At 44.8% G+C, this 22,399-nt stretch overlaps 1 protein-coding gene across 1 annotated transcript in view; it reads right to left on the minus strand.

Moving 5' to 3' along the window:
* Positions 1–22,399, minus strand: part of palld (palladin, cytoskeletal associated protein) — a 63,415-nt gene that overhangs the window by 4,974 nt on the left and 36,042 nt on the right. The window contains 8 exon segments of the mRNA XM_079157393.1: positions 441–529; positions 799–948; positions 1,686–1,907; positions 3,157–3,195; positions 5,132–5,233; positions 5,534–5,678; positions 6,562–7,254; positions 21,573–21,608. Of these exon segments, the coding sequence (XP_079013519.1) occupies positions 441–529; positions 799–948; positions 1,686–1,907; positions 3,157–3,195; positions 5,132–5,233; positions 5,534–5,678; positions 6,562–7,254; positions 21,573–21,608 (1,476 nt within the window).

Raw genomic sequence — 22,399 nt, forward strand, 5'->3', positions numbered from 1 at the left:
ACTCCGCTCTCTCCTGATCTACGAGAGTCTCAAATGGTGTTTGTGTGATTTCTGGCCTCTAACAATGACATCACCGCTGAGAGCGGGAGACACTGAGTGTTATCTCGCTCTCTTCTCTCTCAAAACATCTCTGAGCTGGAGGAGCGTTCGTCTAGTTAACAGCAGCGTCTGTGATCTGTTGAGCATTTTGTTTTGGATGAATGCTCAGCTGTCTAAATATATACGAGGTCACGAGAGCGATGAAACACAGGTGTTCCACACTGTGATCCAGCTCACAGCAAAACATTTGTGCAAAAAGCAGCTTCTTGGCAAAAAACACGCCATTAAACGTGTGAACAGAAGTCGTGCAGATGGCGACCGGCCTGCAGCAGCGTGCCGGCGGCTCTGAATGAAACGTATTGTGTTCGAACTCTGCTTCTCTGTCCGTCCTGGAGCCTCACCTGCGCATGTGTCCGGGGGCGGAGCGGGGGCTCCGGCCCCGCTGGTTCACGGCCTGGACCATCATCCTGCCGGTGCAGCTCACCCTGCCCTGTGAGAGAGAGAGAGAGAGAGAGAGAGAGAGAGAGAGAGAGAGAGAGAGACATGAAGGGAGGGAGGGAGAGCATGAGGAGCTGACACTCTGAAAATGTGAGCGTTTGAGCTGCAAGAACAGCCTGAAGCTTTTGACCTTGTGAGGGCTTTTGGTGACTTGGTGACTTGGTGTCTCCAAGCAGCCAAACAGACGTGTGTGTGTGTGTGTGTGTGTGTGTGTGTGTGTGTTTTCTGTCATATATTTAATGTTGCACCCCGTCGGCTCACCTCGGGGTTGCCGGCCATGATGGTGTAGTTGCCGTCGTCGTCCAGCGAGGCCGCGGCGGTGTGCAGAGAGCAGGTTCCGTCGGCGTCCCGGCTGATCCGGTAGTGCTCGCTCCTCTTGGAGATCTGCTTCCCGTCTTTGAACCAGTAGACCTGAAAACACGAGAGACGCAAATCTATCAGACGACGGGTTTAACAGGCCGACCCTGATACTGAAGTCAGGGTTTTTATTTTGGTCTATTTTTCCGTCCCTTATCTCTCCTTCTCCTTCTTATCTCTCTGCTTTTCCTTTATTTCCTCAGTTCATTCTGAAGCCTGTCGTCACCGAGCCATTAACGTGCCTCCTCTCATCACACACGCACAATATCTACACACCCTCCGTCAACAACATCACACATCAGCAGCTCCCAAAGCCGAGCCCTCATAGCTGCCTCCACAATGATCAGATAACCTTCACCCACAGCATCGTCGGGCCTTTGAGAGACGAGGAAGCGTATCGTGTTTGTGATTAAAAATCAACGGAGCATTTATTTATTTATTTTAGAAAAAAAGGTGTAATTTTAACAGAAACGTGTCCAAAAAAAGTCACATTCTGTTCGAGAATATCAACAAATTCCAGCTTTTAGAAGTGTTTGATTTGAGCCTTTGGGTTTTTTCAGTTATTTAAATATAAAACCTTTTAAGAAAGCTTGTTTGGATTCAAGAGGAGACACATATTATATCAGACTATTGGAAAGAAAACATTTATTTTACTACTTTGTTTATTTGCATCTGTATATTTCTCCTAAATTCACCAAAAGTTACCATTACATAATGCCTCATTTGCATATTTAAACACAACATTATAACATCAACGATGTTTTAATCGTCCAGCGCGTTCGACCTCTCACCTTTGGTTTGGGGTCTCCGTGCACTTTGCAGGAGAAGGTGACCGGCATGCCCTCGAACACCTTGTAGTGTTTGAGCTTCTGGTCGAAGGACGGCGCCACGCCGCGCCCGCCGGAGTCTTCGTCGTGCTGCACGTCGTCGTCCGACTCCTCCACCGGAGAACGCTCCAGACGGAATTCAATCTCGCTGATCAGACGCTGCTCGAAGCTGGACACTTTGTACTCCTGCAAGAGAGAAAAGATTTAGAGACAGAAATACCAGCAGGTTTCAACCTTTAAAGGAAACCGTGTGCAAGAATTAGTGACATCTAGTGGTGAAGTGGCAAAGCTAAGCCCCTCCCCTTTCTAAGTGTGTAGAGAACTACGGTGGCCTTCAGGTGGAGAGTTATCTTTAGGAGCTACTCTCATCAATACTTACTAAATATTAGCTTCAGCTATCAGAACAGGATTAGAAATGATATCTGAAATATATCTAAATATTGTTTCTAGAGCAGAAACATGGCGGTGCAAGATGGCGGACTCCGTGGAAGACGACCCGCTCCCTACGCAGACATAAACTCTTTTTGCTAAGCTAAATAAAACACTATGATTCTTAGTTTCAGGTGATTATACATCGATTAAACCATAGTTATGAATATCATATTCAATATCTGCCTTAAATGTTACACTGTACCTTTAAGAGCGTGCAGAAAGCTATGTCTTTGCCCTCACACACCCATTAACCTCCTTCATTGTCACCCAAACTACCAACTTTCTCTCCTAAATTCTCCTTTGCCCAGATGAGCCACTCCTCCATTCCCCCCCCCCCGCCAACCCTCCATCAATCTCTCATCGCCGCCGAGGGAACATCTGCAGAGCAGCGTTGGTCCGATGACACACCACACAGATTAATGACAGGCCTGGCCAAGCAGCTGCAGAACCCGCCATTTATCCTCAATCCGCCGCTCATAACGACAGCAATCACACGAGCGGCCCATCCCGATCTACCGAGGGATTACCCCGCAGTGTGCAGCTGCTGCAGCATGTTCCTATAATCCAACAATTATCCTTCCTTTCTAAAAAGATTTAACCTTAATTGCTGCTTGATTCTCCAACTGCAGATTGGAACGACAGCATGCGTTGCGTGATGGGAAGCGCAGGCAGAACAAAGTGCTTGAAAACCAAAAAAACGTGCTGACGGATGCTGCGATCAAGCGTGAACATGCTGCAGCATCTGAATCAATTCAAACTCCCCCACACACACACACTGTACCAACTGTAAAAAAAACACACAATCAGCTCCATTCTGTCTGCAGACACACCTGTTTGTGAATGGACTGCACAGAAAAACAAAATGCCTTTTGTGTGCCGTTTGTTCCCTGATCAGCTGATTTTCCCCGTTCTGGTCAAAGTGAACACATCCGAGCTCTCAGTGGTGGTTTACATGTGCACGTTTACACACACAGTGAATTTAAAAACAAGAGGTTTCAAACACCTTTTGAGGGAAAGATTCTCTATCTGGTGACTTGTCTTCCTGTTGAGAGAAACACATGTTTGTTGTGCCGTCACTGAGCATCACACACAAACTATGTTTAAATATAATGTTTGAGGCATTAGCTTATTAGATTTGTGCTCGTTTTCATACATTTCCAGAACATAAATCTGAACATTGGATAAAAGCAGGTTCATCATTCATGTTGTTGACATATTAAGAGTCAAAGGTTTTTACATTTGAGTCTCTTTGTGTCACTATATGAATCAGACAATACTGTAACAGACATGAACAAACTATTTCCTCCATGTGTTTATTAATAGAATGTTAAATAAAGAGTCTGAGAACAAACTCATTGAGAGAAAACGTCCTTTAAAGAGACGTTTAGTTCATTACAGACATTTAGAGACTCTACAGGTGAAGAGGGTCAAACATGAACTCATAGAGATCACCATGAAGCTTCACCACTTCATCACTCACACTAAGAGGAGGAGTTACTGTGTTACAAGTTTACTGAAACGTTCTGTGTAAATATGCAAATGAGGCATTATATAATGGTAACTTTTGGTGAATTTAGTAGAAATCTACAGACGTAAACAGACAAAGTATAAAGTTTTATTTCCTCTCGTCTGAAAGAAGACGAGTTGTGGAGGAAAAATAGACCAAAATCTCTACATTGATCAGTGCATGGAAAACGTTTCTTGCCCGTAGTGTCTTAACTTTATATTAATTTGTTCAACATAAAAATGTAAATGCTGAATAAAGAACCAACAGTGTGGAGGTGCTAGAGTTTACAGCCACACTGGTTTCTACCCGCCTGCATAAACAGAGCTTTTTATGGAGGCTCTGGAGGACTTTACTGTGTTTATACCCTGCTTTCATAAATCCCTCTGTTTACAGGGGACCGGGGGGGGGGGGGGGGGGGGGGGGGGTTATAAAGGAAAGCCAGTAGTCATGAGACAGGAATGACACGAGCAAACTATCGGTGGAGAAAACAGAAAGGTGCTAGTATCGTATACATAGATTTAAGATATTTGTGTTTAAAAAAAATGTCCTTACTTTGCCCTTCTCCTAAAAATACAACGTATGTCCTCGAAAAAAGATTCTTATAAGATATCTTACGAAGAAGTTACTCCTCATTTTCATGCGTTTTTCAACGAAAGTCCAGCAACACGTGGCAATTTCATGAAATACTGAAATACTTTAAGTTTAGGAAAAGATCATGAAATACTTAGTTAGGTTTCGGAAAAGATCGTGAAATACATTGTTAGGTTTAGGAAAAGATCGTGAAATAGTTTGTTAGCTTTAGCAAAAGATTGTGAAATACTTAGTTAGGTTTCGGAAAAGATCGTGAAATACTTAGTTAGGTTTATGAAAAGATCGTGAAATACTTTGTTAGCTTTAGCAAAAGATTGTGAAATACTTAGTTAGGTTTCGGAAAAGATCGTGAAATAGTTAGGTTTATGAAAAGATCGTGAAATACTTTGTTAGGTTTAGTAAAAGATCGTGAAATACATTGTTAGGTTTAGGAAAAGATCGTTGGTTTGCGTTAAAATAACTATGTAAATAACTATTAAATTCAGAAGTGGATATCGTGGATATCGTTTGCTTTTGACGCATCACAAATACGTTTGGACTTTTGGGATTGGGGTGGTGTTTTAGTTATAAAAACACAAAATAAACAGGACTTTCACCCAGGAGACTGCTGTTCGTGTCCTGTGTGATTCAGGTAGTTCTAAGTCATTTTGAGCCAAACCGGCAGTTTTGTAGCGTTTTGTTTTATTCCAATTTAAACCGTTAACCCCGTGTTGTAAACCGTTTAAAAATGCAACCATAATCCAGAAAAAAACACGTTTTCCTCGAAACATATTTGAGAATTCATTTGTAACTGAAGGTGATTTTGTAGGAGATGGGGGTCGCCGTGATGTGTGATTATTTCCCCCTCCAGCTGTGTCTGGATCCTAAACAGCCACCGTACCTGTGTGACCGGCTCCTCCTCCGCGTCCTGAGTGTTTAAGACTGTGGCGGCGTTGTCGGCACCCAGCAGCCTGCGAGCCATCTTCTCCTCATAGGTTAACTTCTGGAAGCAGGGATTAATGGAGTCAGCGGGGGGGCGGGGGTTAGTGTGTGAGTCGCAGAACACACACACACACACACAACACACACACACACTTACACTTATACACACCATCGGCTGTATCTTGTGTTAATTGAACATGTATGCAGAAAACATTAATTTATTTAAGGCTGCACAAAAAGTCTTAAATGGTTTCTTCTTCATGAATAGTTGCATTACTTGTTAATCTGAGTTACGGAACACGCTCATTCTTCTACACACACACACACACTCACACACACACACACACACACACACACACACCTGTTGACCATTACTTATGCGCTCCTCCTTAAAGCGCAGTTTTCTCTCCAGGTCCTGGATGACGGCGTCCTTGGACCCTTGGATGTCGGAGTCGGAGGCCAAGCGCGGCGTCCTGGTGACCGAGGACTTCCTCGGGAACGCTCTGCTGAAAAGAACAGAAAAACATTCGTCAACGTTAAAACGTAGCGGAGACTCCTCTTTCCTCTCCGGACCTCTCGTATCTAACCCTTATCTGGCTGCAAGCATTCCACAACACGTCTTCTTATCTCTCACAACAGCAGCAGGAATGCCAGGGGGAGAGGGGGGAGAGGGGGGGGAGAGGGGGGGAGAGGGGGGAGAGGGGGGGCTGTAGGAGTTGAGTGAGGGGACGATGAAACATTTACTGGCAAAGAGTTTAAAGACGAGGATTATCTACATGACTAGAGAGTTCTATCAGCTAAATATGCAGAACTCAAACCCAAGTCTGAGAGTTTATTTGACTCTGACAGCAGCATGGGGCCTGAAGCATGTTAGAGTCAAAGGTTTTTACACTGTCAACAGAGATAGTTTAATCTATTATCTCCATGTTTTTATTAATTAAATGTATAAATGAGTGTGTGAGTGCTGTGTGAACCTTCAGCACATAGAGAGGAATGAACGTGTAACGTTTGGTGTATGTAAATGCTGTATGTAAATGCTGTAAGCGCAACACTGTGTGGAGCTTCTTTGCAGCCTCTCTGGGTTCTTTAGAACTCAAACTGTTCATGCAAACTATTCGATCCCGAAAGTGTTGATGTGATTCTGACACACCTCTCACTCTGAGGTCCTTGACTGTGTTGCATTCTGTGTCTACGTGTGCGCTTGTTAGCGTCTTCCTGCAAACATGTCGTGTACAAATGTAAACATCTCATCTTCCATCTCGCAGACATCCCGCCTCCGTGTTGGCAGCAGGTCTATCTGACGGGGGAGCGTGACCCTCCGGGGGACTCGCTGTGTTTAAAAGAACTTGCAGAGCTCACGTAACGTGACAGGAAGTGAGGGATACTTACATCGTCCCGTTGCCTTTAGGGAGACCCAGGGCGTTGACCGTGGGACTGCCGGGGGAGGAAGGTGTGGAGGGCAACACCGAGGACAGGAAGCTGGAGGCCGGAGACGGAGGGACGGAGGAGAACGGCGAGGACACATCCGAGAGGGCCGGAGACATGGGGACGGGCGGAGGAGGAGGAGGAGGAGGCGGCGGAGGAGGAGGGAAGTCTTGGGCGGGGCCCGTTGGGGAGGACAGGTTGCTGGAGCCGAAGAAGGGCGGAGGAGGAGGCGGGAAGGAAGGGGAGCTCGGAGACTCCACGCTGCCGGCCTTGGTGAAGGGGGGCACGGTGACCCTGGTGAAGGGCTTGTGCGAGGTCGGGGGCGACATCGGGGACGACAGGCCGGAGCCCGAGGAGCCGGAGGTCTGGGTGACGTAGCCCGCCCTGCCGGGGCTCTGGGCGGCGATGAACTGCTTGGGCCGGGCGTAGTTGAAGGTGCTGGCCTGCATGGTGGCGCTGCTCTCCAGCTCCTGGAAGGAGGGAGGAGGTGGGAGAGGCGGAGACGGCGGAGCAGGAGGCACTTCCTGAGCCGGTTGCTGAGGCGGAGGCGGGACTTCCTGGATCTGCTGTTCCAGCTGTTCCTGCTGATGCCAGACGGCTGCTTCCTGTTGCTCCAGTAGAATCTGGTCCTGCAGCAGCTTCAGCTGGGTCGCGTTCCTGCGAAGCAGAATCATGGCCGTCAGTGACAGATATCAGAAAAATAAGGTGTTTTCTTCTGGACTTTATGGGGGAACTGGGAGCAACACACAAAATCACGCAGCTGTTGTCAGTTTACGCATGAAACTATTAACTGGTCGCCGTCCAACTGTAGTCAGAACACAACTGGCAGACACGTTAGACGCCAGATGTTGAGCACAGTGTAGAATACCAATCACAGTCGAGTGAGGAAGAAACACACAAAGTTGTGAAGATGTTAATAGAGAGCTGCAGGGACGTCGTGTTTTTGTTTGCAAACAGGAAGTTAGCGTCTCGCTGGTTCCCTCCACAAAAAGCCAAGAAGGATGCTTTCATTGGAGCAACCAAAGGTTTATGACACTTCTATAATCTCAAATGAACTCCACTTTTATGATGTTTGAAGTGTAAAGCAAGAAGCTAACGTTGGGCTATAAAGGAACTCCACCGCGGTCACGTGACTTGGAGGATGAGTGTTCTAGTGAGGACGTGTAGTCGTCTCATGGACGCTCTTTTTAAGATTCACCAGAGGGGCGTTTACTGACCTGTTTTATAATCAGAGAAATAAACGATAAAATCTATTTAGCGTGTGTTAAACACAGACCTGATGTCAGACTTCTAACCAGAAACACATCGACTGGAAGTCCAAAAACGTGGACTCGTTCCTTCAGTTTCTTTATTGTATCCAAACTGAGTGCGGCTGATGTTTGTGCCGGTCGGTCGGGCCGATCGTTGAGACGTGATGCTGCTTGCAGAGCCTTAAAAAGAGCCTTGAAAAAAGTCGTAGCCCCGGGTCTCATGGTACTTTAATGCAACCTTGTCCTTGAACTACTCACTTCACCAGAGGGGTATTTACTGTTTTATATCCTATAATATCACGTCTAAGTTTTTGGACTCATTCCTGCAGCACATAAAGGATTGTGAAGCATGACATCAGCATGTGGTTTCTCAAGTTTAACTGTTTTTCCTCCGGTCAGAAGGTGACGGCGTGTTTTGTGTGTGTGTGTGTGTGTGTGTGTGTGTGTGTGTGTGTAAGTGAGAGTTCTTGGAAGGAAACCGCTGCACCAGCAGCACCAACTGATAGGTTATCAGCAGCTAACCTCTCACAAAGACTTAAAAAGTAAAAAAGCCGGCCTGTTGACAATACATCAAGTTCAGTAAAGGACTCGAGCAGAGAGAACAGCAGCTCTCCCCTAATGGACTGTAAATATGAGGTGTGGCTGCTGCTGTTTGAATGAAAGAAACGGGTTCATGTTGATGAGTTCTGATGATGAAACATCGTTTTAGGTGTGGTTGTCCAGTCTCTCCCCCCCAGCTCGGTTGATTCATTGTCACGTCATTGTGGGAGAGAGGGGAGTTTTTATTTTCTGGTAGCATCGCTGAGAACAAGCTCTACGTGCACCACGAGGGTTTTCCTCAAAGACGACTAACTTTTAAAAAAAAGCACAGGATAGAAGTGAACTCTGGGAAGGTCTCCTGGATCCTCAGAGAGTACGTGAGGCTGAGCGGAATCTACTGAGCATCCCAGCGGTGCGTGTTGTCGGCAGTTCCACCAGGACCCGAGTTCACGTGCCCTCAAATCGGTTCCAGATGTTGAATAATTAGTGGAGTCTTTGGACTATTTTTCATCTGTGAGAAAGCCTCTCCCCCCTTCAGCCTCCCTCTTCCCCGTCGACGTTTGAAAACAACACCAGTGGGTTTTTCACAAAGCTGACGTTAATGCAACACATCCACCAACAGCAACACGACGACGAGTCCGTCCTAGGAAGTTGTCTTGGTCGTGTGCTTTCCTGCAGAGGTTAACTTAACCTTAAGAGCACACAATCGATCCCCCCCCCCTTGTTTTTCTTTACATTCTCCAAAGCTCTCCCGTTCAGGCCTCCACCAAAAGAGTGCTTTTACAGGAATAGTTTGGCAGCTCGCGAGGAGCTCCGCAGCGCTCTGCAGCCGTTTCAATTCCTTTTTTGGCTGTGTTTTTCTCTCAGCGCCCTGCCCGTCTGCTCCAGCAGAGAGGAAACACACTTCATTTCCTCGCCGCCTCATCCCTCACAACCCCCGACGCACCGCTTTTACTGCCTCAGCATGAAACTCCTCAAAGGCCTTCGCTGCATTTCTTTCTGGATGTTTTTTGACGTTTAGTAAAACATTGTGAATGTATAAGCAGCAGGCAGAGCGGATCCATCGTCCCTTTGCCTTAAAAGGTGCTCTTTACTCTCTACAAATAGAAACAAGCGCCTTCACTCATCACAAAGCCAAACTGCTTTGTCTTATTCCAACATAACACAAGTCAAGTAATCCGTCTGCATTCAAATCATGAAAATGCATCGAAACGCAACTCAAAGATCAGACTTCGCATTTAGATAACGCTTTGTTTTACTGTCTTTGTAATAAGTGTTAGTTAAAAAGGCAATGAGGCCCTTAAAAGTCCATATAGGATGCTTATTAACAGTATTATGTTAATAAGACTATGAGTGTGAATAATAGCATCATTAGCCTGTTTATTGTTAGATCATAAGACATTTATAAACACTAACATACCTATTATGTCGTGGTTACGTCTTTACTAAGCTTTATTGTTGCTTAATTAAAGTTAATTAATGCTTTACTATGAGCTTAATAACAGTTAACTATGCTTTTTGCAAGTACTGGGTCTAAAACAAGAACAATGCCTTGTTAGCGTTAATTAATGCTTTATTAAGCACTTATTAACAGTTAACTATGCTTCTTGCTTCTAGTTCAGACATTTGGTGAGCTTCATATTTGACGGTCAGCTTGTATAATTTGCAGCTGCATGAATAGTTTAATGGCCCACTCGGTTCACAGGATTTACATCAAGTGAAGGTCATCCAGGCTCTGTGCCCCCCCCCCCCCCCCCCCCCCCCCCCCACACACACACACACCCCGCCCAGCTCTGATCGTCCAAACCGCGTTGACCACACGACAAGGCCGATGTAAGCACACTTAAGTGCTGCCTTTTCCTGCTAGAACCTGACCCTCTGACCGCTGCCGTAACGATTATAAGGCTTCTACAAACGGCTCCGAGAGGCAGAGCCGACCTCCATCGCTCCCTCTTGTTCTTTGTCTCTGCGGCGGAGGATTAGAAGGGAAGTTTTCCTCTGTCGCCATATCAACGGCGCTGTGTTTTGCTGCTCTGGTCCGAGCCAACTGGCCCACAGAGCGCCGGGCTTCTCTGTGAGGAAACGGTTCATTCTGTCACTCTGTAACAGCATTACTCTGATGTCTCTCTCTCTCTCTCTCTCTCTCTCATGTCTTTTTGGTAGTTAAAAATAGGCAGAGCAGTTATATCTTTTTCCCCCTTTTCATCCTGAAAAATACTTTCCTTGGGCTGGATCCTGTCTGTAAACTCTTTAATGGTGGAGGGGAAAAAGGGAACGAGGAATCTGGTCTGGAGTAACTTTGGTCTCTCCAGTTTCTACGTGGAACAGCTCGGTAAACAGATCCAGGAACAGCTTCAGCTGTAACTTAATTGAAAGAGCTTTTGCAGCTCCGGTGATGCACCAGTCAGACGTGCCAGACACAGTGGGTCTCCACCAGCAGCATCTTGCTTCAATAAACCCGAGACCTCAACATCTGAGTCGGCCATGTTTACCCCGGTGCCGCTTGTTTGTGCTTCCTGAACAATAACGCGTGCGTGAGAAACCCGTCCGCTGTCCCGCCGCCGAGCGGATTTTATATCTCAGCTCCACAGCTGGCTGGAGAGACGGAGACGCTTTATTAGAACTCGAGCCAACTGATGACAGGAAGCAGGCGATGGGGGGGGGGGGGGGTAAACAGGAAGTAGTTGAGTGTACATAGCCAGTAATGAGGGGTTTCCTTCTGTAAACAACAACACGAGGGGGAACTGAGGACGTTCTGTTCTCTTTATAAACAGAAAAGGTGAGATTACATGCGAGTGGAAACATGACTTTAGTGGGTGTTCGAGGCTGCGTTCAGGCCCCTCTGTGTGTTTGCATTACACCTCTCTGTGTGCATTTGTTTCTGCAAACACACCGTGGCTTAGCGACAGGATAACCTCGCCATTTGTCAATGATTTATATCCAAATAGTGAAATGTAGCTCCGGTTATCACACCTACAACACAAACACAGCCGTGAGATCACCGACGAGGACTTCATGACCGTAAAGAAATGCAGAAAGCTGCAACACCTTGCACACCTTTTCTAGCAAAGGTGCATATGTCTGCACACACGCCTGGTTCACGGCTTCCTCACTTGCAATTCGCCACCGAGCATTGCGTCATCACTTCAGTGCGTCAGTAACGAGCTTGTCTGATGCCCTCGAGCAGGAACCCGACCGTCGCTGTGACTGAGCTGATGTCTGAGCGACACACTGACGGGCCTGTGAGCCACACGAGCTGTTTCCTCCAGAAAACACTGTTATGAAGAAATGCTCAGTGTGTCACCTTCTCACTGGAAATGTGTGTCATGTTTGGGAAAGTTTCTTTAACATTCAAGAGATCCTCATGCATTTGTTTCTCTCTCTCACACACACACACACACACACACACACACACACACACACTCTCTCCTGACTCCCTCGACTCCCACAAGAACTCCCCAACTTTCCGAGAACACTTGAAAACAATCTGACAGCGTATTCTACACGTCAGCTTCCTTCATCCACGTCTTCCCCCGTCAGCTGACATGTTCTCCCTCCTTATATTCAACCCCTCTCCTCCCCGGGTACCCCATCTCCCCCCCCCACCATCCCCCCTTTCTCCTCGTTCTCTCTGGCTCTAATTGCACACACACCACATAAAACAGAACCAGACTGTTTTCCTTCAGCCCCCCCCCTCCTCCTCCTCCTCCTCCTCCTCTCCTGTCTTTAAATCGTAGAGCGTTTTTCTTATTCCAGCTACACCAACATCTCACGGCTGCTCCGCTCACACACTTTCTCCCTGCCCTACTTTCTTTCTTTCTTTCCTATTATTTCTCTCTCTCTCTCTCTCTCTCTCTCTGGGCTCCTATTTCACATCTAAGTGTAGGTGAAGAGGTGCTCTCGACAATCAGCGAGCTTTTCTCTACACACCTCCATCCATTCCTCCCTCTCCTTCACCTCTCTCCTTCACCTCTCGCTCTTTCTGTCTCAGTGATATGGTGTGTGTGTGTTTTTTTCTTTCTTTCTCTACAGCAGGAATGCTGAAGACATTCTTCCCTGGATTGGAGTGGGGAAAGACATTGCCATCAAATGGGATTAGCAGCAGGAGTGGAGGAGGAGGAGGAGGAGGAGGAGGAGGAGGAGGAGGAGGAAGAGAGCCAGAAAGTGGAGAAGAAGAAGTGAAGGAGTTAGATGAGTGAGACACAAGCTTTTCTCAGACTCTATTGTGTGAACTAATCCATCCGACTCCACCGAGGAGCTCTGCAAACAACATGAACCTCAATACATCAACACAGGCGCTATGAAACTATTTCATGTTTGTTAGAGTGATTCACACTCTTTTCTCTCTTCTCTCTCTCTCTCTCTCTCTCTCTCTCTCTCTCTCTCTCTCTCTCTCTCTCTCTCTCTCTCTCACAGCCTGAACTCGCTGAACCTTTCCTGAGCCTCCAGTTAAATGAATGGGTATCACACTCTGAGGAAAAAACCCACACAGCCATTCTGAAAACATATGATTTAAACATTAACGTGCCGAGCTGGTAAACCGGGAAGAAAAAAAAAAGAAGTCATTCTTTCACCTCCATCATTGGCCGTCTCTGTCGCCCTCTGTTCTCCCTAATTCACATGTAATTCACAGTGTTTCTTCAACTTAAAGAAAAGTTGATAAAGAAGTTTTCTCCCCGAGAAGTTGAAGTTTAGAAGTGAAAGAAAAGCCTCTTTGAATCCATTTCCCTCTTCATTCTATCATGTCTATTCACTGTTTGTCAGTCGACACAAAGAGAAGAGTTTGTTACCTTCAGTGTTGTGGTTCTCGGTGTGCAGCAGCAGCAGCAGCGGCGGCGGCGCTGGTATTTCCCTGCAGAGTGAAACTACGTCGCAGTGCTGCTCTGCCAGGTGTGAGGAGCATATATAGAGGCTGAGCAGCCAGACAGAGTCTCTCTCTCTCTCTCTCTCTCTCTCACTCTCTCTCTCTGTGCATGAGTCAGTCTGTCTGCGAGCTCCTCCTCTTCACAATAAAAGCTGCCCGGCCTGCCTGAGACCAGTCCCTGTTTTCAGAATAAAAGCTCTTCTAAAACGAGGAACTTCCCTTTTTTGGGAGTCAGGATTCCCAAAAATAACGACAGCTTTCACAGAGTCACAGATAAAGAAAAGCAGACCGCCCATAACAAACAGCTTTTCACTCGTACTTTTGTGTGCACATTCATATTGTTTCCTGACGGGATGATCGAGGAGAGAGTTTAAGAAATGAATCGTCTGAACAATTCCCTCAGTTTCAGGTGACACGAATGAGATGTGTCCATTGTGAGGGAACATTTGAAACGACGCCCTTTCTGGAAATAAAATCCACATTCTGCAGAAACATCATCCCCAGAGCACAGTGGCTGTTATCTACACGCCGAGCAACATAATAGTTTTATGTAACGGCGTTGGACCTTTGGAACAACATGAGTAATGAGGACAAAGTCTGTGTGCAAACACTCCCGTCACAACCACAGATCTGGTTTCATTCACTGACATGTTCAGGACTCTGTTTCTCAATTAAGGAATGTTCTTCATTTTTGTGGGATGAAGCAAAAAACTTTTTTCGAGAATAAGTCATTTCTATTTTTGGTGTGCGACGCCTCTATTTTTAGAGCCGCTGTGTGTTTTTACAGACTTGCTGATGAGTCACAGCGTGTTGATGGGGAGGTGGGAGGTCTGGGATCAGGTCCGGGATCTGGTCCAGAGGGGGGGGGGGGGGTTGTCGCTGTGTGTAGTTTAGATATGGGATTTCTTTTTAACACTCACAATAAGGTGATCGCGGTGAAGTTCTGATAATAGTGAATATTCTCACATCAGTGACTTTATCACTATATTTAACTATATTTGTTCTATTACTCGTCATAATATCTCAATATGAGACACAAACAGCTGAGAAAGAGCACGTCAGTGAGATAGAGGGACTTTGTTTGTCGACCAAAATACTACTTTTGAGCATTTACAGGCTGATTATGACACACGAGACTTCCTAATACTCTATTTTAGATGTGGGTGCTCGTTCTGTTTTTATTGTCATCATCATTGTTGTTTCTTTATTGTTTTTTGTTTGTTTTTCTTTTGTTTTTATAAAATGTTCTGACTTGTCATTGTTTGTTCCCTCTTGTTATTACTATTTCTTTGTACATTGTGATGCGGTGTTTCTGTACGGACCCCGGGACGCGGAGCTTCTACCTCACTACGACTAACGGGGCAAATAAATAAATATCAACAATCGCATTTATTCTGGCCCGGAGAACCGTGACGTGAGTGTTCCACATCGTCCCGTGCCCGTTGTTGTTATACGTGTGCTTGTGTTATTATTGGGGAGAGGAGGGTCCCCCCCCCCCCCCCACACACAGAGGTGGAGTCATTCCCTGATGCGCTGACTCATCGATTCATCAGAGTGAATCTGCTCTGCGCTCAGAGTCGCCTCTCGGTGACAGCGGTGTCAGGAGATTAGTGCGTGTACGTTGTTACACCCACTAATTAGTGGAAGTGGAGTGTTGGTCTGACTGTGTCTAAAGAGAGATCAAGCCTTTACCACGCACACACACACACACACCATCAGCCGGGGTCAGGATTTAATCAGAGGTTGATTGACCTCATCCGGAAACAATGTGATCCTCTGAGCGTGTGTGTGTGTGTGTGAGTGTGTGTGTGTGTGTGTGTGGTAATGTGTAGTGTGTCTCAGTGTTTAACATACCAGCGTGTTCTTTCCTGGGAAACACACAGTGTGCTTTCTATGAGGGGATCATTGAGGCCTGTTAGTTTCCATGCTGTCAACTCACAAGCGCACACACACACACACACACACACACACACACACACACACACACACACACACACACACACACACACACACACACACACACAGGTCTCTTTTCATCGCTCACTTTCCCCTCTGCTGTCCCCCCCCCCCCCTCTCTCTCTCTGTGTTATGGAGGTCAGCTCCGACAACTCTCTTCCTTATTTGGAAAGTTTCTCCATTCCTCTCAGGTCACTGTAGCCCGACCGACCAATCCGGTGGTGAGCCGGTCTGGCGTCTCAGCCAATCCTGAGTCTCCCATGTCCTTTTAAGGACTGCCCATCGCTCACGCTGGAGGTTGACGTGAAGGTATCTGCTCTCCCTGCTCCCCTTGTGTCTCTCGGCTGACTTAACTTTTTGCTATTTTTTTATTCTGTTGCACAATCTCATTTCCTCCCTGATGATGACAACTTTCAGTTTCTGCTCTAATCAAGAACCTCTGCATCCAGGCGAAATGTATCCATGAGGGAACTGATCCACAGTCAGTGTTTAACTTCCATTTTTAATTAGACGTGTGATGACGATGAACCGCACGCACAGTTCTCGGTGTGCACCCAGCACCATATGTGGTTCTTTAACGCGCATGTTTTCCTGCTCGCCGTAAAAAACACAAGCGACACCTCAGACAAGAAAGTGATTGTTAATACTTCGTTAGAGAGTTCACGACTTGCACCTCGTAAACACAAACACACCGCTGAGAGGAAGCTCTGAGTCACGGCGCAGATATGCGACCGATGCTCAGCAGCGCAACACAGACGGAATATAGATGCTGCTTTAACATGAAGACGAGGGAGACAATCAAAAAACAACAACAACAAAAGGGACAGACTGCAACAACAAGTCACCTGCGGTGTGCGTGTGTGTGTGCGTGTGTGCGTGCGTGTGCGTGTGTGTGTGGGGCTGTTGGCAAAAAGCTGTTTGTTGTCTTCAGCTTGTTGTAGTCCTTGACAACAGCCTCACCGGAGGTTAAAGAGGTTTGGAGCTATCGTGCAGGAATCATTTAATCTCATGTCAGCGGACGGGGATTGAAATGTATACGAGGTCAAGAAAAACATGCAATACTGCAATACCGGCCACGTTAAAGTGGATCAGACCATTCCTCATCTTTATCTCTGCATGTAAGTGTGCAGAGATTAGTGCAGTAAGTGGTTCTCCTAAACTCCTGCGCGTTTGGGATTACATCGATTTATAATATCAATTTTTGGTGGAATTATATTATATATCATGTCATCATTTTACAGACTCCTGCTGTCCAGATGAATGACTCCAAAAACATGTTTTTAATCTGATAATACATAACAGTGAAGCACAGTTAATTAGATTATAGCCTATTATATACCATGATGTATATCTATGTAGGTAATTATTCATATTAATGACTACAGCATTAACTTTAGCGTGTTTAATAGGTCACGGTTTGATGATAACCATTTGATCAATAACATTAAACAGCTGATTGTTGAGTCTGAAATCTTTCCACTTTCTCCCTTTGACACATCATATGTACATTAGATAGACCTCCACTGTCCTTACCAGGGCTACTTTTACTTTATCTGCACTTAAAATATAAATTCTATCAACTCTTTATGTAAAGTACAGGCAGCGCTTACTTGAAACAAGTTTGTACCTAAAAAAAGTTTGAAAATAACTCAGTAAACTGAAAGTAATTTAGTTTAATAGAGAAAGAAAAGGGTGAACTGAGAGATCAAGTTAATTTAGGTATAAACAAGATGTAAATAGTGAATAAGTAGTTAAAATAAGTATTTCTTAACAATATTGAAGGAGACAGAGTGGGGTAAACGAAATAAAAAAATACAGATTGTGCCTTTAGTTTCAGCTCTGCTGTTTGATTGGTCAGTGTAGCTGTCAGTCAGTGACACCAGTGGTAATTGGTCGTAGGTCAGAAAGAAGGCGGGAGAAAGACGAGAGAGCTCCCGGTTGAGTAAATGGGGGGAAAATAAGAGACTGTAGGTTAAAACACCAACATGCACTTCTCTCTATATAATCTTGGTTTATTAGCCTGAACGTTAGTGTTTGTATGTGTTTACACAAACCCGCATTCTGTGAGTATCTGAAATAGCAGTTAGCCGCTAAGCTAGCGAGAGTAACGTTGCTAACGGCTCAGCTAACGTTAGAGGCTGCTAGCTAGCTAAGTGAGTCCATTGTATTGGTAGCATCGGCTAACAACAGTTTCTTTAAGTTAGCTTGTTTGACTGGTGGATACGTGAACCAGTCCGGTCTAAGCTGAGACCCGGTGCTGGATTCAAGGTCAGACGGACCTCCATGGGTGACCGGGAAAGCTGTGAGGGTCAGTCGGCCTGTTCGGATGCTACGAGGTCGGCCATTTCAACTTCCGGTTTCATCCGTTTCTTCAAGACTGACGCCGAACTGTGAGTTTGACTTTGTATTATTAGCCAAATATGAGCCAGTTGTTTTGTTTTGTTTCTTATTTGTTTTCTTTAGTTTTTGTTTTAATTTGTTTAACTAAACTATAAGTACTAGACATCCTGATCCACACTCCATACCCGTTGGTGGCGGTAATGCACCGATTCATTGTTTGCCAACCGCCAATAAACCTCAAAAAAGAAGAAGAAGAAGAGTTTGACTTTATGGTTTGTTTGTGTGCTGTGTTAATGATACATATTCTGTCAGTTAAGCATTTGTGCTGAGTTTGCTATCGAGAAATAGTTGGGAAAGAGGTGAGAAATAAGAGATTTTATCAAAAGAAACCTGAGAGGATGTGTGTGTATAGTTTTCAGGCAATTAATTAATTAGCTAATATTAAGAGAGGTCATTTTGTTTGCTATTATGATGGTTACTATATGATATTTTAAAGGTTTCTAATTTGTGTTCTTTCAACTGAAATGGTAAATATTATTCGTACATTTCGTACAGCAGAAAACATGAATTATTCTGGACTCAGTGTGGTGAGAAAAAGCTAAATTGTGGTGCTGACGTGTGCCTGTTTTTCATCATCTGTAATCTTACAACACGGAGTGAAAATGAACATACTGATGGAGTTGCATAAGAAGAAAAAAAAAAATCCACAGACATGTTGCGAGTCAGAGTTCAACTGACACATAAAAAAGCACTCTGTGGAATGAAGTCCGTGCAAGAGAACAATTTCGACTGTCAAAGTTGATTCCTGGTCTTACGAAAGAGAGATTAAGCTGAATGGTACGAGGATAATTGTTGCCTCTGCTACTTGTGCTCGGTGTGTGTGACGCCCACCCAGACATTAACCCACCCTATAATATAACGCTTTGCCCCTATTATCACGCCCGATACCATTGTGGTCACACCCACACGTTGCACTGGCTCGACACTTTTCTCCGTCTCCTGCTTTTGTGTCGTCGTCTTGTTTTTCACTCTCAGTGAGCTGGTCTCTAGCCCTAACGTTTCATACGTAGACTTTAATTACTACCTGGAGCTATATAAGCGACCTACCAACACAAGGAAAGCCTCATCTCAACAGCAAAGCTACCATACAAATAAAAAACGTGAAAACACTCAACCACATGCACCTCTTTTGTACTAGCAAGGATATGTCATTACACCAACAAACTGTAGGCAACGCAGATCCGTGTGAAATGTCACACTTGGCAAACATGTGCCTTTATCAATATAGGAAAGCTGACACTGGACACCAGCAGCACCGACACCTCATCCATCAAAACACACACACACACACACAGCTCCAGGTGTTATCAGTCTATCGTAATGTGGCTCTACAGACGGTCGTGTGTGAGCCGTTGAACCCCGAGGAGCCCTGAACAGAGCGGAGTTGTGTTGTAGAATCAGGAGAGACCGTAACTTTGAGATGTAAAGTCTCATCCAGCTGAGTTCAGGCCGGCCTCATAATGTCCTCGTGTGTTTCAAAGCCGTACAGCAGCGGTGTAACGGACCGATCGGTTGGTTTGGTTTTAGTCTACGAAGTTAGAGAGTTAATTAAGTTAAATTAGAGAGTGAATTAAGATCTGATCCTTGACTCAAAACCCTGATCCGAACTGTGACTTTTGTGACCCCCCCCCCCCCCCCCCCACTCTACTGTAGTCCTGAATCCTGCCAGATCTTTTTTTAGAACCCTTCTGCAGGAAACCTAGTTCATCTTCGAGACCATCTCACACATTCAAAACAGGCTTCAATCCCAAGATGACTCAGTTTCCATAAATAACAGACCTGAAAGCAAAGGGTAACTTTAGCACAATATGTCTGCGTTGTATATTTAATCCTCAGAGAGGGGCAATAAAAACAGACTCCCCATGGTGTCACTTGTTAATTTCATCCTGCTTACAGTAGTCTGAAAATAACACATCCACCAATCTTGCCAACTATATCAAGCAACCAACATTTTGTTGGAAAAGAAGTTGCATTCCAGAGCAACGTAAAATGAGACCGTCTATCTGTCCTCTACCATGTGGTAAAACTCTGCTTTCTCTCCAAACCCGGGGGTTTGGTTCGGATCCAACTGGCCAATCTGAGCCTCTCCCCTGAGAATTTCCTTTGATTCTTATCCTGACGTCTGACATCAACGCCGGGCATCAAACCCAAATACCTCCCTACCCTGCTCTCTCTCTCTCTCTCTCTCCTGCAGTCCTTCCCGTCTGCCAAGTCACACAACGACTTCCTCCACCTCATCAGCTCCGTGTTATTTAAGCAAAACCCATCCCTCACACCGGCTCCCAGTTTGTTATGCCTGTGATTTATCCTAGATTTGTGAAGAAGAACAATTAAAATGCAGCTTTTTGTGCTGTGTAGTGGTGTAAAGGATCATAAAACTCACGGATCGGATCAGCGACAAATAACAAAGGGAGCAAACATAACTTTTAGAGATCCCTGATACTAATTATTGATCATTGATGATCCTTAACAGATACAGATCCCTGTGTTGTTTGATTACAGCAGCTGGTCTACAAGGATCCAGAATATTATTGTTTTTTGCCATCGTCCCAAAAATCACTTCAACGCTCTGAAGTCAGTAAACCATCAAAACTTCTAAATGTTATTCTTTTACTTTGTTATAGTCATTTTCTTCATAAAAACACAATTCAAATGATAAGAAAATATAAGATTGTATTTCTATGTGTTAAAATAAATCTTGTATGTATTATAGGCTGTTTAGAGGTATTGTAAACAGCTCATAATTCATCTCTAATATCTATTTATGCTGTGAAAACATTCCCTTAAACTACCGGATTTATTAAAGTTTATCACCAGAACTATATTTTATGAGATTACATGTGAACACATCCTTCCACTAGCTGTGAAAACCCAGACTTTTCTTTTTTTAATATTTCTTTGGGAGTAAAAGCTTATATGTACAGAAAATCCAGAAAACTCTACAACTAATTCTCTAAGTATTAAAGTCTAGACTCGATGCCTGAGGTGAGCGGATCCGTACTGATCCACGCTGCCTGGACGTAAAATCTATTTCAAAGTATTGCCTTATTCTAAAAATACACAACGAACGGGTCGTAGTTTCCACTCAGACTATCGAAGTTATAGCACGTCAACAAAGTGGTTTGTTACAAAGTCGCGTCTCTTATTAAACAGAACGAGGAGCACTTTCAAAGGCTGCTGTTAATGTTTCATAGCAGCAGCACGTGGCTCACAGAGAAGGAGCGATATATACACTGTATATGTATATGTGTATATATATATATATATATATATATATATATATATATACAGTCTGTACGTGGTGTGGCACACGACAAACAGGAAACGATGAGCTCCACGATGAGCTCCGGGGTTCTTGGGTTGAGAGCGGTCAGTCTCTGTAACCTGAGGAGACACACTTCTGGCAGAAGTGTGACCTTTTGGTTAACAGCAGGGCTGCTGGTTTTTACGGTGTAATTATAGAATTTAAAGGGGTGAGGGATGGCGTATGCGCTCTAATTGCTTCACAGTTGGAAGCTGATTGTTTTTTAGCAGCGTATTCATGTTGTTGTTGTTGTTGTTGTGGATAAACTGAGAGAAGCAGCTTTTACTGCCTCACTCATCTTGCATTGAAGTCTGATTTTAGAGATTAAAAAGTCAGTTTATTTTCTATTTTATTATCTTTGTCACATCTCTATCTCTAACTTTTTGCACGGCACAAAATAAACTCAGAATATCAGAATGTGGTACATTAATCTCTCTTGCCATGTGTAAGATTTGCTAAATGGCACATTCTACAACAACAAACGGTAAACGATCAGCTGATTCCACTGCGCGGCCTTTCATTTAGTATCGCACAGTGCAATATTCTAGATATTATATCCGGTACCCGACCATCATTGCTCCTGTTGTGTCCGTTTGCTTCAGCTACATGTGGCGCCACTCAAATCACATCCAGAGCATCACCCCCGCAGCCAAATATTTACCTGTAATTTTCTGCCTCCTCCTCTACACTCTCAGCTCTGGAAGCACAGAATTAACAAGTCACAACATTTACGTCGACAGATTGTGCAGCACTGTAGCATCCACGAGCAGGAATCGGGTCCAGTACACATGCAGAGGAAATAGCCCGAGCGATGCAAGAACCAAGCTTTACTGCACCGTAACCAAACCTGAGGAGTCTAAAAGCAGCCTGTCTTAACCCGCTCAGCAACACCGCCAACCATCTGCTTCAGATGCAGCTCGCATTGTCCAACACGGTGACAGTAATATTAGAAACCTCCACATAGAATCTCTCTGCCTCAGTAAATATTGAGAGTGAAACGTCTACGGCCATGCAAGCGGCACAGTGGTGCTTTCAGCTAAATGCTAAAGTCAGCAATGCTAGCATGTGGATGTTTAGCAGGCGTTAATGTTTCCTCTTTTAGTTTAGCAAGTTAGCAAGTTAGCATGCTAATATTTTCTAATCAGCGAGGCTAATCACGAAGCCAAAGCATTGGATAAGAAAGGTCGGGAGGGGAAAGTTCACATCCTCTGAGGACCATGAACATCTGCACCCAATTTCTACCATCCATCCAAAAATATTAGAACTTTACTCAAGTCATTAGGATTCATTCACATTCAACGTTAAAGTTCGGTGCCGATCCATCTTGTAGAGACTATTTGAAATTTGAGGATCACCAACGTTATTAAACGTCATGCTGAGGAGAACATGAATATCTGGAGCAACTTCAATATCAGTCCATCTAGTACGTTATGAAATAATTCACCCTGAACCACAAAGGTCCGGCGATTTATTCTCTGGAAATCATAA

This window comes from Pholis gunnellus (assembly GCF_910591455.1).
Source record: "Pholis gunnellus genome assembly, chromosome: 4".
In the NCBI taxonomy this organism is placed as follows: Eukaryota; Metazoa; Chordata; class Actinopteri; order Perciformes; family Pholidae; genus Pholis; species Pholis gunnellus.